Source organism: Ranitomeya variabilis, chromosome 1 (genome assembly GCF_051348905.1).
Source record: "Ranitomeya variabilis isolate aRanVar5 chromosome 1, aRanVar5.hap1, whole genome shotgun sequence".
Taxonomy (NCBI): Eukaryota; Metazoa; Chordata; class Amphibia; order Anura; family Dendrobatidae; genus Ranitomeya; species Ranitomeya variabilis.
Window position 1 is genome coordinate 1,039,135,953 of NC_135232.1, and position 17,501 is coordinate 1,039,153,453.

Consider the following 17,501-nt stretch of genomic DNA (forward strand, 5'->3'; position numbering starts at 1 on the left):
GAAATTACCCCTCTCAGCTTATACTCAAGTCATACCCAGGGGTCGGTAGTGGGGAGCGGCAGCTGTGTAATAATACTCACCTGTTCCTGGCGCGGTGTCCCTGGTTCTCCGGCGCCAGCAGCTTCTTCCTGTAGTGCGTCGTCACATGGTACCGCTCATTACAGTAATGAATATGTACCCGACTCCACTCCCATAGGGGTGGAGTCGCATATTGATTACTGTAATGAGCGGTACCATGCGACCGCTCAATACAGGAAGAAGCTGCCGGCGCCGGAGAACGAGGGACACCGCACCAGGAGTAGATGAGTATAACGCAGTGCGCGATATTCACCTGCTCCTCGTTCCACCGCTGGCCACCGCTGCGTCTTCCCCATCCTCTGCAGTGACGCTCAGGTCAGAGGGCGCTGATGACGCGATAAGTGTGCGTGCTGCCCTCTGCCTGAACAGTCAGTGCAGAGGATGTGGAAGACACAGTGGCGCCTGTCGGTGGAACGTGGAGCAGGTGAATATAGAAAGTGCCGGGGGCCCGAGCGACGAGAGGTGAGTATGCGATTTTTTTTTTTTTAATCGCAGCAACAGCATATGGAGCAAATGTCTGTATGGAGCATCTTATGGGGCCATGTGCAGCATTATATGGGGCACATATCTGTATGGAGCATCTTATGGGGCCATGTGCAGCATTATATGGGGCAAATTAGGGTTGTGCGAAACAGATTGGACAAATTCAAAAATCGCTGACTTACGGCAAAGTCGGGTTTCATGAAACCCAACCCGATCCTAGTGTGGGATCGGCCACGAGGTCGTCGATCTGCGCGCAAAAGTCACGTTTCGTATGACGCTTTCAGCTCCATTTTTCAGCCAATGAAGGAGGACGCAGAGTGTGGGCAGCGTGATGACATAGGTCTCGGTCCCCACCATCTTAGAGAAGGGCATGACAGTGATTGGCTATAAAGGGGCGTGCACGCCGACCGCCATCTTACTTCTGCCGATCTTAGCATAGGGAGAGGTTGCTGCAGCTTCATCAGAAGAAGGGATTTAGTTAGGGAGGGAAGATTAACCCCCAAACTGCTTGCGCTGTAGCGATTTCCACTGTCCAACACCACCTTTTTTTTGCAGGAACAGTGGAGGCTATATTTTTGTGCATCAGCTCTGTAGCTTATTAGGCTGCCTTATAAGGCTCCCTGATAGCTGCATTGCTGTTTGCACCACTGCTGTGCAAACCATCTGCTTTTTTAAAAGCAAAAATCCTGTTGCTCCTTTCTGCAGTTATCTTGTTTATTTGTCCACACTTTTGTGTGCAGCAGTCCTTTTTATTGCTGCCATACTTGTCCTGAGATCATTTTAGGGAGACTGAAATTGTACAACAGTCCTTGTATTTTTCATATATCTTCCTGTCACTTTCTGCCACTTACATTGTGTTGTTTTATACACTGGGCCTGAGTTTTGGTTCAGTCTCCAAAAAAAAAATGAGATTCAAATTCTCACAAAGTGAATATACTTCAGTCCTGTTAGTTTGTCGTATATCAGCCAGCCACTTTCTGCCACGTACATTGTGTTGTTTTATACACTGGGCCTGAGTTTCGGTTCAGTCTCCAAAAAAAAAGGGAGATTCAAATTCTCGCAAAGTGGATATACTTCAGTCCTGTTAGTTTGTTGTATATCAGCCAGTCACTTTCTGCCACGTACATTGTGTTGTTTCATACACTGGGCCTGAGTTTTGGTTCAGTCTCCAAAAAAAAGGGAGATTCTAATTCTCACAAAATGGATATACTTCAGTCCTGTTAGTTTGTCGTATATCAGCCAGCCACTTTCTGCCATGTACATTGTGTTGTTTTATACACTGGGCCTGAGTTTTGATTCAGTCTCCAAAAAAAAAAGGAGATTCAAATTCTCACAAAGTGGATATACTTCAGTCCTGTTAGTATGTCGTATATCAGCCAGCCACTTTCTGCCATGTACATTGTGTTGTTTTATACACTGGGCCTGAGTTTTGGTTCAGTCTCCAAAAAAAAGGGAGATTCAAATTCTCACAAAGTGGATATACTTCAGTCCTGTTAGTTTGTCGTATATCAGCCAGCCACTTTCTGCCATGTACATTGCGTTGTTTTATGCACAGGGCCTGAGTTTTGGTTCAGTCTCCCCCCAAAAAAGGGAGATTTAAATTCTCAACAAGTTTATATACACTTTCTACCTTGTTTTACAGTACCATATAACGGTTGTTATTTTGGTTAGAATTTCCAAAAAATTAGGAAGTCTGGTGGAAGAGCCTGTGGGCGGTGGTTGCCAGCTGGTACTGATGGTGGTGGTGGTGGTGCATCTGGTGAGAGTGGCAAAAGCACAATAGCACGTAAGGCTGGAGGTGTTGAGCCAGCGTCATTGTCTGGCTACACAAGGCCTCGAAGGCTCCCTTATCTGGGAGTAGGAAAACAGCTTTTAAAGCCGGAGCAGCAGGAAAAAGTTTTGGCTTTCCTTGCTGATTCAGCCTCTAGCTCTTTCGCCTCCTCTTCAGAAAGTTCCAAATATAAAAGCAGCTAGTCGTCAGTGGATGCTCCCGGTCAGGAACAGGATGTTTCCTTGTGTCCTTCACCCAAACCAAAAGTGAAGGATGCGTCAGGCGACACTATAGGTTACTTCATGGAGCTCTTTACACATACCTTGCCTGGGTTAGAAAGGTGAATCGGACATGGAGTACATGATGCACAGCCACAGCTAGATTATTATGCTGTTCCATTGACTCAGATCACTACATTGCCCTCACAGTGTACTGAGCCAGAATCTGACCCTGATGAGACTATGGTGCCCCGTCCCGAACGCTATAGCATCTTACATGGTGACACAGAGGAAAGTGCACATGACATTGAAGAGGAGGTGATAGATGACCCAGTTGTTGACCCAGATTGGCAGCCATTGGGGGAAGAGGGTGCCGCTGCCAGTAGCTCAGAAGCGGAGGAGGATGATCCGCAGCAGCCATCTACATCGCAACAGCTGTCATCTGGCAGGCCCGTATCAGGCCAAAAACATTTGTCAAAAACAAAAACAGTTTTAGGACAGCGTGGCCATCCGGTGAAAGTAGCACAGCGTGCAATGCCTGAAAAGGTATTCCATAGTAGGAAGAGTGCAGTGTGGCAATTTTTTAACCAAGATCCGAATGATCAGTCAAAAGTTATCTGTAAGAAATGCTCAAAGACCTTTAGCAGAGGGAAGAATCTTCAAAATTTAAATACAACGTGCATACTTAGACATTTAACCAGCATGCATAAAAGAAAATAGTAGGGCCGCACCCTATAATCACATCGTCTCTATGGACATAAGGGCACACGTCCTCACCAGGGGGTCCATCACGGATAAAAAGTCCAAATCCAAGCTGAAGAAAGGGACAGCGCCACACCGGATAGTGAAAAAGCAGCTCACATTTTATTCTTCCTCCTGTGGCAATGTTTCGGTCAGAAGACCTTTGTCAGCGATCGCTGAATCTTCCCCAGCACCGCCTAATAATTTAACGTTGCAACAAGGTGGAACTCCACACTGCACATGGTTCAGAGGCTGTGCGAACAGAGGCGTGCTGAAATTAATTTGTGGGAGGATACACATACACGGGCAGGCACTTGGATGGCAGACATGGAGTTGTCTGGTGTGCAGTGGTCGAAGCTACAAGACCTCTGTCAAGTCCTTCAGTGTTTTGAGGAATGCACACGACAGCCCCCCAGCTCGAACAGTGCTCTACCACTTGCAATACTTACCTCTCCCTGCTCCACCACTGTGTAGTCTGTGCTGTTAAATCCTTTAGTGGCACTGCCAATACAAATTTGTTGAAATGATAGATGATAGTTAAAATATACAGGGGCCCTGGCCTCCATTTAGACCAGTTAATACTTTGCGCCTACTATCACTGTCTGCTACTCAGCAGAGGAGTCCACCCCTGTACCTAGCTATGCCACCTGTTTATTTATGAACATTTTTTTGGCAGACATTTTGTCCACTTTATTATTTGGGCCTACTAACTGTGCATTCCACTCATTACAGTTTTCCTCCACTGAACAAAGCAATGCTGCCTGTTTAGTCCTGCTACCACATTTGAACTGTATTTAGCCTACTTTATTATTTGGGCCTACTAACTGTGTCTGCCACTCATTACAGTTTTCCTCCACTGAACAAAGCAATGCCGCGTGTTTAGTCCTGTTAACACATTTGAACTGCATTTAGCCTACTTTATTATTTGGGCCTACTAACTGTGTCTGCCACTCATTACAGTTTTCCTCCACTGAACAAAGCAATGCCGCCTGTTTAGTCCTGGTACCACATTTGAACTGCATTTAGCCTACTTTATTATTTGGTCCTACTAACTATGTGTGCCACTCATTACAGTTTTCCTTCACTGAACAAAGCATGAAAACAAAGCCGCCTGTTTAGTCCTGTTACCACATTTGAACTGCATTTAGCCTACTTTATTTATTTGGGTCTACTAACTGTGTGTGCCACTCGTTACAGTTTTCCTCCACTGAACAAAGCAATGCCGCCTGTTTAGTCCTGTTACATTTGAACTGCATTTAGCCTACTTTATTATTTGGGCCTATATCTGTGTTTGCTCCTCATCCTGCCCATTGCCCAGCCTTTGATGAGTCTGCTGGTACATTGACCCAGACCACTACATTCCCCTTGCACTCTACACAGCCAGAATCTGAGCCTGCTGAAAGTCAGGTTCCCCTTCCCGCATACTATACCACCTTACACAGGGACAAAGAGGAAGTTGCAGATGAAAGTGCAGGTCCCTTCATCAGGTGGGGGGGCATACTCACTGGCGACGTCACTGGCACAGGGCCCCTCATAGTACACAAAAGTTTCTCTGCCAGTGGGAGGCACCACCCGCCGTCCTGCTCAGGATCACAGCACTTGCAAAGTTGAAATGCTTACCTCTCCCTGCTCTTCCGCCGTGATGTATTCTGCACTTCCTGGGCCCACGAAAATCTTGAGCCAGCCCTAGCCCCCCACAAGTTTAGCCAAATGACCCCCAGTTTTCAATGCCTAACTATTATTATAAAGTAAATTAAGATTGACAAGCTTTAGTAATAAGAATTGATGTTTTTGGCATTAAAATGGGCACTGTAGGTGTTTTCCTGTCCTCCTCTCACTGCCAACTTTGATTCCCCATTGACTTGCATTGGGTTTCGTGTTGCAGTCGGCCCCCGACTTTTCGCAATTTTCGGCCGATTTCACCCAACCCGACTTTTGACAAAGTCGGGTTTCGCGAAACCCGACTCGATCCGAAAAAAGTAAAAGTCACTCAACTCTAGGGCAAATATCTGTATTGGGCCATGTGCAGCATTATATGGGGCACAGATCTGTATGGAGCATCTTATGGGGCCATGTGCAGCATTATATGGGGCAAATATCTGTATGGAGCATCTTATGGGGCCATGTGCAGCATTATATGGGGCAAATATCTGTATAGGGCCATGTGCAGCATTATATGGGGGCAAATATCTGTATGGAGCATCTTATGGGGCCATAATCAGCATTTGTGGAGCATTATACGGGGCAAATGTGTCTATGGAGCATCTTATGGGGCCATAATCAGCATTTGTGGAGCATTATATGGGGCAAATGTCTGTATGGAGCATCTTATGGGGCCATAATCAACATTTGTGCAGCATTATATGGGGCATATTTTAATATGGAGCATCTTATGGGGCCCATCATAAACTGTATGGAGCATTATATGGGGCGTATTTTAATATGGAGCATCTTATGGGGCCCATCATAAACTTTATGGAGCATTTATGGGGCTCCTGATTCAATATGGATATTCAAAAACACTTAACCTACTGATGTTTCAATTAATTTTACTTTTATTGGTATCTATTTTTATTTTTGAAATTTTCCAGTAGCTGCTGCATTTTTCACCCTAGGCTTATACTCGAGTCATTAAGTTTTCCCAGTTTTTTGTGGCAAAATTAGGGGTCTCGGCTTATACTCGGGTCGGCTTGTACTCGAGTATATACGGTAAGTGATTTTTGCTACATTTTCAAAATGAAGTCTTGAAGCATTTGTAACAGCCTGTAGAAATTAAGAAAGTTGGATGTATGGAACAAGCCTTGTTATCAGCCTTCAACATGGATTTTTATTGTGTTTCTAAGAGATAGCGTTACATTTTCACCTCATATTGGCAAAAGCACTTAGTGAACTTATCTCTGTCTCCAGCGTGTCTCTATGCCACAGGCTATTCCATCACTCTCATCTCAGGTCTGGATTATGATAGTTTCCTGCTAGATAAATGACATTAGCACTCAACAGGCTTGCCCTCTATTCACACATTATAAATTGTTTAAGTGATGGTGGATAATGAGTGATATGAATCCTGAAATGTAAAATGACACATTTTTAACTATTTTAAACACACACAGAATACAGAGGACAGCTCACATTAGTTGACTCTCCTCACTCTATTTAACAGAGGTAATGATCACATATGTTTTTATGACCCTTGAACACAAACATACTGTATAATGGTGTTATACAAACTGAGTTGTACAGCGCTATGATAAGGCATTGAAGACATTTTTGGGGTTACTGCTGAATCCCTCCTCCCTCTCACAGATATTAGTTCCTTACACAATGCGGATGACGCTGCTGCTCTATATAACACCACAATAGCTGTAGCTTTGGAATCTGCTGCCCCACTTACACATACCAAAGCTTGCAAAATCAACAGACAGCCTTGGCACACCAGTCTGACCAAAGAACTGAGGCGAGCTTCCAGGGCTGCTGAGCGCAGATGGAAAAGATCCCACTCCAACGAGCACTTCATCGCATTCAAACAGTCCCTCACTACTTTCAAGACCACACTCGCCACAGCTAAACAAACCTACTTCTCATCTCTCATATCCTCCCTGTCTCACAACCCTAAACAGTTATTCAACACCTTCAATTCTCTCCTCCGTCCCCCAGCACCTCCTCCCTCCCCACTTATCTCAGCTGAAGACTTTGCCTCATTTTTCAAGCAGAAGATTGAGAACATCAGAGACAGTTTTGGTCAACAACCCCCAGAGCCCTTCCTCCCGACTTCCCAGCCCTCCACCTCCAAAACCAACTTCTCCACCATTACAGAAGATTAACTCTCCACTCTACTCTCAAGATCGCATCTCACAACCTGTGCACTTGACCTGCTCCCATCCCACTTCATCCCAAACCTCACCACAGTCTTCATCCCAACCCTAACCCATCTCTTCAACCTATCACTAACAACTGGTGATTTCCCCTCAAGCTTTAAACATGCCTCCATCACACCTATCCTCAAAAAGCCCTCTCTTGACCCATCCTCTGTATCTAGCTATCGCCCTATATCACTTCTCCCTTATGCCTCCAAACTACTGGAACAACACGTCTACCTTGAACTGTCCTCCCATCTCTCTTCTTGCTCCCTCTTTGACCGCTTACAATCTGGCTTCCGGTCACACCATTCCACTGAAACTGCCCTAACTAAGGTCACCAATGACCTCTTAACCACCAAGAGCAAGCGACACTACTCTGTCCTCCTCGACCTGTCGGCTGCCTTTGACACAGTGGACCATTCCCTATTATTAAAGACCCTCTCATCCCTTCGCATCACAGACTTGGCCCTATCCTGGATCTCATCATACCTAACAGACCAGACCTTCAGCGTCTCCCACTCACACACCACTTCCTCACCTCGCCCCCTATCTGTCGGAGTCCCACAAGGTTCAGTCCTTGGGCCCCTGCTCTTCTCCATTTACACCTTTGGCCTGGGACAGCTCATAGAATCTCATGGCTTTCAGTATCACCTCTATGCTGATGACACACAGATCTACATCTCTGGACCAGATATCACCTCCCTACTAACCAGAATCCCTCAATGTCTGTCCACTATTTCATCCTTCTTCTCCGCTAGATTTCTGAAACTTAACATGGACAAAACAAAATTCATCATCTTTCCCCCATCTCACGCGACCCCCCCCAACAAACCTATCCATTACAGTACATGGCTGCCCACTCTCCCCAGTCCCACAAGCTCGCTGCCTCAGGGTAATCCCCGACGCTGATCTCTCCTTCAAACCACATATCCAAGCCCTTTCCACTTCCTGCCGACTTCAACTCAAAAATATTTCACAAATCCGTACATTCCTCAACCAAGAATCTGCAAAAACCCTAGTCCATGTCCTAATCATCTCTCGCCTTGACTACTGCAACCTCCTGCTCTGTGGCCTCCCCTTTAACACTCTCGCACCCCTCCAATCTATTCTAAACTCTGCTGTCCGACTAATCCACCTGTCCCCCGCTATTCCCCGGCCTCTCCCCTCTGTCAATCCCTTCACTGGCTCCCTATTGCCCAGAGACTCCACTACAAAACCCTAACCATGACGTACAAAGCAATCCACAACCTGTCTCCTCCATACATCTGTGACCTCGTCTCCCGGTACTTACCTACACGCAACCTCCGATCCTCACAAGATCTCCTTCTCTACTCCCCTCTTATCTCCTCCTCCCACAATCATATACAAGACTTCTCTCGCATATCACCCCTACTCTGGAACTCTCCACCACAACATATCAGACTCTCGCCTACCATCGAAACTTTCAAAAAGAGCCTGAAGACCCACCTCTTCCAACAAGCCCACAACCTGCAGTAACCACCTATCGAACAAACCGCTGCATGACCAGCTCTATCCTCACCTACTGTATCCTCACCCATCCCTTGTAGATTGTGAGCCCTCACGGGCAGGGTCCTCTCTCCTCCTGTACCAGTTGTGACTTGTATTGTTTAAGATTATTGTACTTGTTTTTATTATGTATAACCCTCCTCACATGTAAAGCGCCATGGAATAAATGGCGCTATAACAATAATTAATAATAATAATAATAACCTTTGAATGTCTTCAATTACTTACTTGGCATTCTTCATCAGATGCCGAATTATGGAGCCTCAGGGTTTCTGTGTGCTGCTGAACAGCCTCTTTGTACTGCCGATATCACACTTACAACCGCAATGCGAGAAACCTGCACGTGTTTCTCGCCTTAATACCCGGCACTGCCGCCGGCACTTGGGACCGTAGTGTGCAGCTGCATGTATTTCTATGCAGCTGAACTCACTGGTCCCGAGTGCCAACGGCAATGCCGGGTATTGAGCTGAGAAACGTGCTCGAGTTTCTCGCATTGCAGTTGCAAGTGTGACATCGGCCTGCCTCTTCTAGTTGCACAGATTAATACTAAGTCACCATATATATTTCTGAATAAACCAATTACCTCTCTATGATTCCAATTTCATATGTGGCATCATACATCAAATTTTAAATTCCAAAGCCTGAGAGACTATCTGTGGTGCTGGAGAGTCTGAGCCCATCCCTGTTTATAAATCCAAAACAAGTAACCAATGTCTGATAGATTAAACAATGTTTCAATATGTACAATAAATAAGACAATTTAATTAAAGACAATATTTTAAATGCATATGCATATTATGATTTACAGGTCTTCCTGGGTTAAAGGGAGAGCAAGGATTTATAGGATTACCAGGATTACGAGGTGAGCATGATGCAGTTATATATAGCTGTGCCATAGAGGTATGTATAAAATAAAATCATATCATAAAGATTTGTAGTTGACTTATGCAAAGAAAAAAATTAAGGTTGTTTAAGATTTCAAAACTTCATTTTTTTATTAAAGAAATGTTATCAGGATTTTTGCAGATTCTTGGTTGAGGAATGTACGGGTCCGTGAAATATTTTTGAGTTGAAGTCGGCAGGAAGTTGAAAGAGCTTGGATATGTGGTTTGAAAGAGAGATCAGTGTCAAGGATTACCCCAAGGCAGCGAGCTTGTGGGACTGGGGAGAGTGGGCAGCTGTTTACTTTAATGGATACGTCCGTTGGGGAGGTTGTGTGAGATGGGGCAAAGATGATGAATTCTGTTTTGTCCATATTAAGTTATAGAAATCTATCAGAGAAGAAGGATGAAATAGCAGACAGACATTGTGGAATTCTGGTTAGTAGGGTGGTGATATCTGGTCCAGAGACGTAGATCTGTGTGTCACCGACATAGAGATGTTGCTGAAAGCCATGAGATTTTATGGGCTGTCCCAGGCCGAAGGTGTAAGTGGAGAAGAGCAGGGGCCCTAGGACTGAACCTTGCGGGACTCCAACAGAAAGGGGGCGAGGTGAGGAAGTCGTTTGTGAGTGGGAGATGCTGAATGTCCAGTCTGTTAGGTATGACAAGACCCAGGATAGGGCCAAGTCTGTGATGCGAAGGGATGAGAGGGTCTTTAATAATAGGGAATGGTCCACTGTGTCAAAGGCAGAGGACAGGTCCAGGAGGAGGAGGACAGAGTAGTGTCGCTTGCTCTTGGAGGTTAATAGGTCATTGGTGACCTTAGTTAGGGCAGTTTCAGTGGAGTGGTGTGACTGGAAGCCAGATTGTAAGTGGTCGAAGAGGGAGCAAGAAGAGAGATAGGAGGATAGTTCAAGATGGACGTGTTGTTCCAGTAGTTTTGAGGCATAGGAGAGAAGTGATATAGGGCGATAGCTAGGTAAAGAGGCTGGGTCAAGAGAGGGCTTTTTGAGGATAGGTGTGATTGAGGCATGTTTAAAGATTGGAGTTTGAAAACATTTGAAAATATTTAATTTATTATGCTTTGCTTATATAGCGCTATCTTATTCCACAGCACTTTACATAGATTATCATCGCTGTCCCCAATGGGGCTCACACTCTAATTTTCCTATCAGAATTTCTTTGGAATGTGGGAGGAAACCGGAGAACCCGGAGGAAACCCACGCAAACACGGGGAGAACATACAAACTCCTTGCAACACTTAACTCTGTACATTTTAATGTACTTTAAATTGTTTCAGATTTGTGAAGTGCACCACAAATTTGCTCCAAACTGCAATTTGTAGACCAACCCTAAGAATGAAATTGACACATTTACTACATCATACGGGCTATATACACATGCATCCACCACCGAAGGGAAATGATTTTCCTAATCCAGACAAACACAGTTTAGGTCAAGTTCCACTTACCTACTGTAAGTATCGTAAATTCTTGACACTTTTCTTAAACTCTGTGAATATTGTTTCATTGTGAATCTGACAGGTAATAAAGGTGAAAATGGTCAGAAAGGGGAAAAGGGTGATAAAGGGGAAAGAGATGAAACTGTAACACAAGGTGTTCCTACTAGAAACATAACTACTTCTACACCAGTGGGTAAGTAATATATTGTTTCCCTAATGAGTTGATTTTAGAATTTGTTTACACTGATGTTATTGTTTTCTTTTCAACAAGATCCATCGCTAATAGATGAAGTGTTGGCACCCTTGAAATTGTTCCAAAAAATTAAATATTTCTCCAGAAAAAAATCAAAATTACACATGTTTTGATGTACACATGTTTATTTCCTTTGCGTGTTTTGGAACAGCACAACAAAACTGAGAAAAAAGGCATAATTTCACTCAAAACCCCAAAAATGAGCCAGACAAAATTATTGGCACCATTCCAAAATTGTGGGTAAACAATTTTGTTTCAAGCATGTGATGCTCGTTCAAACTCACCTGTGACAAGCAACAGGTGTGGGCAATATGAAAATCTCACCTTAAACCAGATAAAAAGGGGAGAAATTGACATGGATGGATGTGGACGGCACAGATGGTATGGTAGATAAGCAGCCCCAATCAAGTTCTAAAGTAACTCAAGCTGCACTGCAAGCTCTGGGTGCATCAGTGTTAGTGCGAACTAAAATAATTTTAAGGGGGCACCACGAGTCGTGGGATCACAACAAGACCTGTAATAAACCAATAAAGCAAGAGGAAAGAAACAGACCAGGTCTATAATATGAAGGATCACCACACAAAACTATGATAATAGTAATCAAACACAATTTTATTCAAACAACAATATAAATACAGCAAACCACATACAGTTTTAAAAACAATTTAAAAAGGCAAAACTTTGCCATATAACACAACCCACAATATGGTTAGTAGCCCACACTAGATTTAATAAATAAATATAGTGATACTCTCAGTACATCCAAAACTGCATAGACAGCATACCCTAGTACCAAATAAGGCAAATATAGTGCAAATCAATTGCAAACCTTATAGGTAAATGTCCAAAGCTTGAGGCTGGTCATAGGGGGTAAAAAATAGTTAGTATATACACCCCACCAAATACATCAATATGTCCTAGCCGCCAATGAAGGGCAAGTATGTGGTAACATGGCTCAGAAACAGAGTAACAATAAACATAAGAGGCCACAAAGGGCTACTCAAGTCTCTTGTATATCGAGCATTTTAGCATGTACACAAAAAATATATAAAGAGCCAAATGGTAAGCAATAAACATAACCACACAATGGTGAACCGATGTAAAGTTACCAAACCGACCAGCAACCCCTAATACGCAAGTGCATCCTGCAGCTGGACTGGCTCAAAGTGTGGGCTTTCTTTCCTCTTGCTGTTAGTGCGAACTATCCATCAACATTTGAATGAAATGAAACGCTATGGCAGGAGACCCAGGAGGACCCCACTGTTGACACAGAGACATAAAGTCTGCCAAAATGTATGTGAGCAAGCCGAAATCCTTCTGTAAAGTGTTTTCTGTTTAGATGAGACCACGATACAGCTTTTTAGCAAAGCACATCGGTCTACTGTTTACTGAAAACAGAATGAGACCTACAGAGAAAGAGAACAATACATACAGTCAAATATGGTGAAGGTTCAAATATTTTTAGGGTTGTTTTGCTGCTTCTGGCACTGGGTGCCTTGATTGTGTACAAGGCATGATGAAATCTGAAGATTACCAAAGGATTATGGGTGGCAATGTAGTACCCAGTGTCAGAAAGCTGGGTTTGCATCTTAGGTCATAGGTCTTCCAGCAGATCAAAGACCCCAAACATACTTCAAGAAGCATACATAAATGGATGGAAACAAAGCACTGTAGAGTACTAAAGTGGCCAGCAATGAGTCCAGATCTAAATCCCATTGAACGCCTGCAGAGAGATCTTAAAATTGCTGTTGGAAAAAGGCACTTTTAAAATATAAGAGACCTGGAGAGGTTTGCAAAAGATGAGTGGTCGAAAACTTCAGTTGAGAGCTTTAAGAAGCTTTTTGATGGATATAGGAAGCAATTGATTGCAGTTATTTATTCCAAAGGGTGTGCAACCAAATATTAACCCCTTACTGACATCGGGCGTAACAGTACGCCGATGTCGGTGTCCCTCCCTTTCTGGGGACATGTCAGTTGTTTGGAACAGCTGACATGTGCTCGCAGTAGCCGCGGGTGGAATTGCGATCCACCCACGGCTATTAACTAGTTAAATGCCGCTATCAAATGCTAATAGCGGCATTTAAATGGCACTTCCGGCAATCATGCTGGAAATACGCACACCGGTGACCCGTGTCATGTGATCGTGGGTCACCAGTGTGTCGACATGACAACCCGAGGTCTCCTGGAGACCTCTATGTTTGTCACTGCTGGATTGCTGTGAGCACCACCCAGTGGTCGGCACTCATAGCAAGTCAGCAATTCTATTTCATAGAGGCGATCTGACCATCACCATTATATAGCAGAGCCGATCGAGTTGTGCCAGCTTCTAGTTTCCTATGGAGACTATTGAAGCATGGCAAAAAGTAAAAACAAAAAAGTGTTTAAAAATATAAAAATAAAAAAATGAAAAAAATAACATTTCAAATCATCCCCTTTCGTCCCATTTAAAATAAAACAATAAAAATAAAATGAAACATACACATATTTGGTATTGCTGTGTTCAGAATCGCCTGATCTATCAATAAAAATATATTAGCCTGATCGCTTTATGGCCTAGCGAGTAAAAAGTCAAAACATCAGAATTAAGTTTTTTTGGTCGCTGCGACATTGCATTAAACTGCAATAACGGGCGATCAAAAGAACATATCTGCACCAAAATGGTATCATTAAAAACATCAGCTCAGTGCGCAAAAAATAAGCCGCCCTCACCCAACTCCAGATCACGAAAAATGGATACGCTAGAGGTATCATAAAATGGCACAATATTTTTTAGCAAAGTTTGGAATTTTTGTTTACTACTTAGATAAAAGAGAAACTAGACATGTTTGGTGTCTATGAACTTGTAATGACCTGGAGAATCATATCAGCAGGTCAGTTTTAGCATTTAGTGAACCTAGGAAAAAATCCAAACAAAAAAGTGTGGGATTGCACTTTTTTGCAATTTCACTGCACTTTTTTCCTGTTTTCTAGTACACGACATGGTAAAACCAATGGTGTCATTCAAAAGTACAACTTGTCCCGCAAAAAATGAGCCCTCACGTGGACATATTGACGGAAAAATAAAAAGGTTATGGCTCTGAGAAGAAGGGGAGCAGAAAAAAAAATTTCAAAAAAAGCTCGGGTTATGAAGGGGTTAAGCTGAGTGTACCAACAATTTTGTCCAGATAATTTTTTTGTGTGAAATTATGTCCAAGTTGACTTTTTCTCTCTGTTTTTTTGTTCACACAAATGAAATAAACATGTATATAACATAACGTTAAAATTTGAGAGTCCTCAGTGGTTGATACCTTTTAATGGCTAACTGTCCTGTCATTGGACAATACAACTTTCATACTCCTCCTTATCTATGAACTGTTACAATATTTACGGCCACAGCTGTTTCTCCCCTTCTCATACTGATTGTTCTGTTTCACTTCACTCTTCTTAACTTTTATTCCTAGGTCTTGTGCATAAATATGTGATTCTTCAAACTTTGTGTTATTCTATGCCTGATGTGGAGAGCTGAGTAGTCTGGAAAGCTTGCAATGTTTTACCATCTTTTCAGTTAGCCATTGGAAGGTATCAACCACTGATGATTTTCAAATTGTAATATTTTTCTATCTACTGGCTAATACGGTACAAAGATATTTGTTTTTCCTGTATAACATAATGGATAAAATACTTATTTCTCACTGCAAAATGTAAATAAATTTATATAATTTATACAATGTGATTTTCCGGATTTCATTTTTGATATCCTATCTCTCAATGTTATACTACCCTTAAAATTATAGACTGTTCATGTCTTTGTTAGTGGGCAAACTTACAAAATCGGCAAGGGATCAAATACTTCATTCCCCCACTGTATACTTATGTGACTATATACAGCTTTTGGTCCCTTTAAAAACAGGGTGGCACATATTAAGGAGCTGAAACTCCTAAACCCTTCATCCAATTTTAATGTGGATACCCTCAAATGAAAGCTGAAAGTCTGAACTTCAACTGCATCTGAATTGTTTTGTTTAAAATTCATTGTGGTAATGTCTATAACCAAAATTAGAAAAATGTTGTCTCTGTCCAAATATATATGAACCTAACTGTATGCTTATAAGCTAGAAATGTAAATGTATTTGTATGAACATCTAATAAAGCGGATTATCTGGTAAACAGATTCAGCTGTACGACTTGTCGGTGGGACAAAGCCTAATGAAGGAAGAGTTGAAGTTTTTCACGATGGACAGTGGGGTACAATATGTGATGATTATTTTGACTTACTGGATGGTAATGTGGTGTGCAGGATGCTGGGATATGGACGCTCTATTTACATTTTACAAAATAGATTTGGTTCAGGTAATTATTTTATGTTAAGAATTTCTTGTTCATTTGTTACTCTTATAATAATGTTTGTAAGACAAACAATGTTTTTTTTTATCAATGTATGATTTGTGCTATATCTGAACCCATCACTAGAGCAAACAAGATGGATTTATATTCACTCAATTAAATATAATAAAATAATGATAATGATGCTTCTACGTGGTTATAACTTGGTTGGTTGAATGGTTATTCCCATTTATTTATTTTACTCATTTATACAGCCCATTAATTCCACAGCGCTTTACAGACATTATTCCCATCTTCTTATCTTTCAGTTTTGCTTACCTTCTTCTTTTATTCTTTGTTTCCATTGCTCCATGCCAAGGGGGATCAACCTAAGACGTGCATAGAGCTTACAAACTAGTGAGCTTGTAAGCACTGCCACTGGTGACACTGGAGAATGTGGTTTGTTCATAATTCCAGCTACTACTCTCCAGTCTCACTGTCATTTTTATGCTGTGGAAGTAGAGCTGCAGTGTAGCAGCATTGTGAATGCAGCCAGTTTAGGCCAGTTACATGATGATGCTACTGGTTTGAACTGTCACCTAAGCAGGAGTGCCTGACCACCCAGCAACCAGCAAGTCGGGAGGAAGACAAAGACGGGAAGATGGACCTAACCCTTTAAATCAGATAAAAAGATCACTAGTAACTCCATTATATAATGTAATAATCATTAAAATCTGTTTAATGCAAAAGACATTTGGATAATAAATCTGTCAGGCTGCAACTGAAGTTAAGTTCTGTTGCTCTGCAAATAGTTTTTAAAGTGACTCTCCAGTTAAAATGTACAATTTGACTGCACACGGCAAATGTATAGTTACCATACTTGGTGCCCTCTTAATGATCGTTTCTTCTGGTCCCCCTTTTTTTTCTTGATAAAATAGCCAGGACAGTCCTTTGAAGTCACACACTCCCAACCATTGCATCCTGATGAACCAAAGCTGATGACATTGATATGGTGCCATCAAATTAGGATTTTAGGCCACGCTTAAAACTGTTGGTATCGGAAATTAATTGAATGGTCCTGGTAGTCCATTCCAACGAATTGGCGCAACATGTGAGAAGTCTTGGACATGGGAATGGGAGGTTCGGATTGTTGAGGATTTTAGTTTTTAAGTCATTAGCAGGATACGGTTAGGGTGGTAGACTGAGACAATGGAGGAGATAGTATGGCCAGAATATGCGTGCCGTGTAGAGGAGACGGCCATTGTGCGAGGGCTGACTGTGGTATACGAGCAGTGTGTGAGTGCTATGTGCAGTATATGACCAGTGTGTGAGTACTGTCTTTAATTTACAGCCAGTGTGTCATGGCTGTGTATGGTATGCAGCTAGTGTGTCAGGGCTGTGAGCAGCATATGGCCAGTGTGTCAGGGCTGTAAGCAGCATACGGCTAGTGTGTCAGGGCTGTGTGTGGTACACGGCTAATGTCTCTGGGCTGTGTGCGGTATATGAGCAGTGTGTGAGTGCTGTGTGCAGTATATGAGCAGTGTGTCAATGCTGTGTGCAGTTTACGGCCAGTGTGTCAGGGCTGTGTGTGGTATACGGCCAGTGTGTCAGGGTTGTGTGCGATATACACCCAGTGTGTCTGGGCTCTGTGCGGTATACAGCCAGTGTGTCAGGGCTATGTGTGGTATACGGCCAATGTGTCAGGGCTGTGTGCAGTATATGAGCAGTGAGTCAATGCTGTGTGCAGTTTACAGCCAGTGTGTCAGGGCTGTGTGTGGTATACAGCCAGTGTGTCAGGGCTCTGTGTGGTATACAGCCAGTGTGTCAGGGCTCTGTGCGGTATACAGCCAGTGTGTCAGGGCTGTGTGCGGTATATGAGCAGTGAGTCAATGCTGTGTGCAGTTTACAGCCAGTGTGTCAGGGCTGTG

The 17,501-nt window shown here is 42.9% G+C and overlaps 1 protein-coding gene across 1 annotated transcript in view; it reads left to right on the forward strand.

Annotated features, from left to right (window-relative positions):
• Positions 1-17,501, forward strand: part of LOC143793080 (macrophage scavenger receptor types I and II-like) — a 60,963-nt gene that overhangs the window by 39,278 nt on the left and 4,184 nt on the right. Inside the window, exons 7-9 of the mRNA XM_077279706.1 lie at positions 9,484-9,537; positions 11,101-11,211; positions 15,421-15,600. Coding sequence (XP_077135821.1) covers positions 9,484-9,537; positions 11,101-11,211; positions 15,421-15,600 — 345 coding nt within the window. The remainder of the gene's footprint in view (positions 1-9,483; positions 9,538-11,100; positions 11,212-15,420; positions 15,601-17,501) is intronic.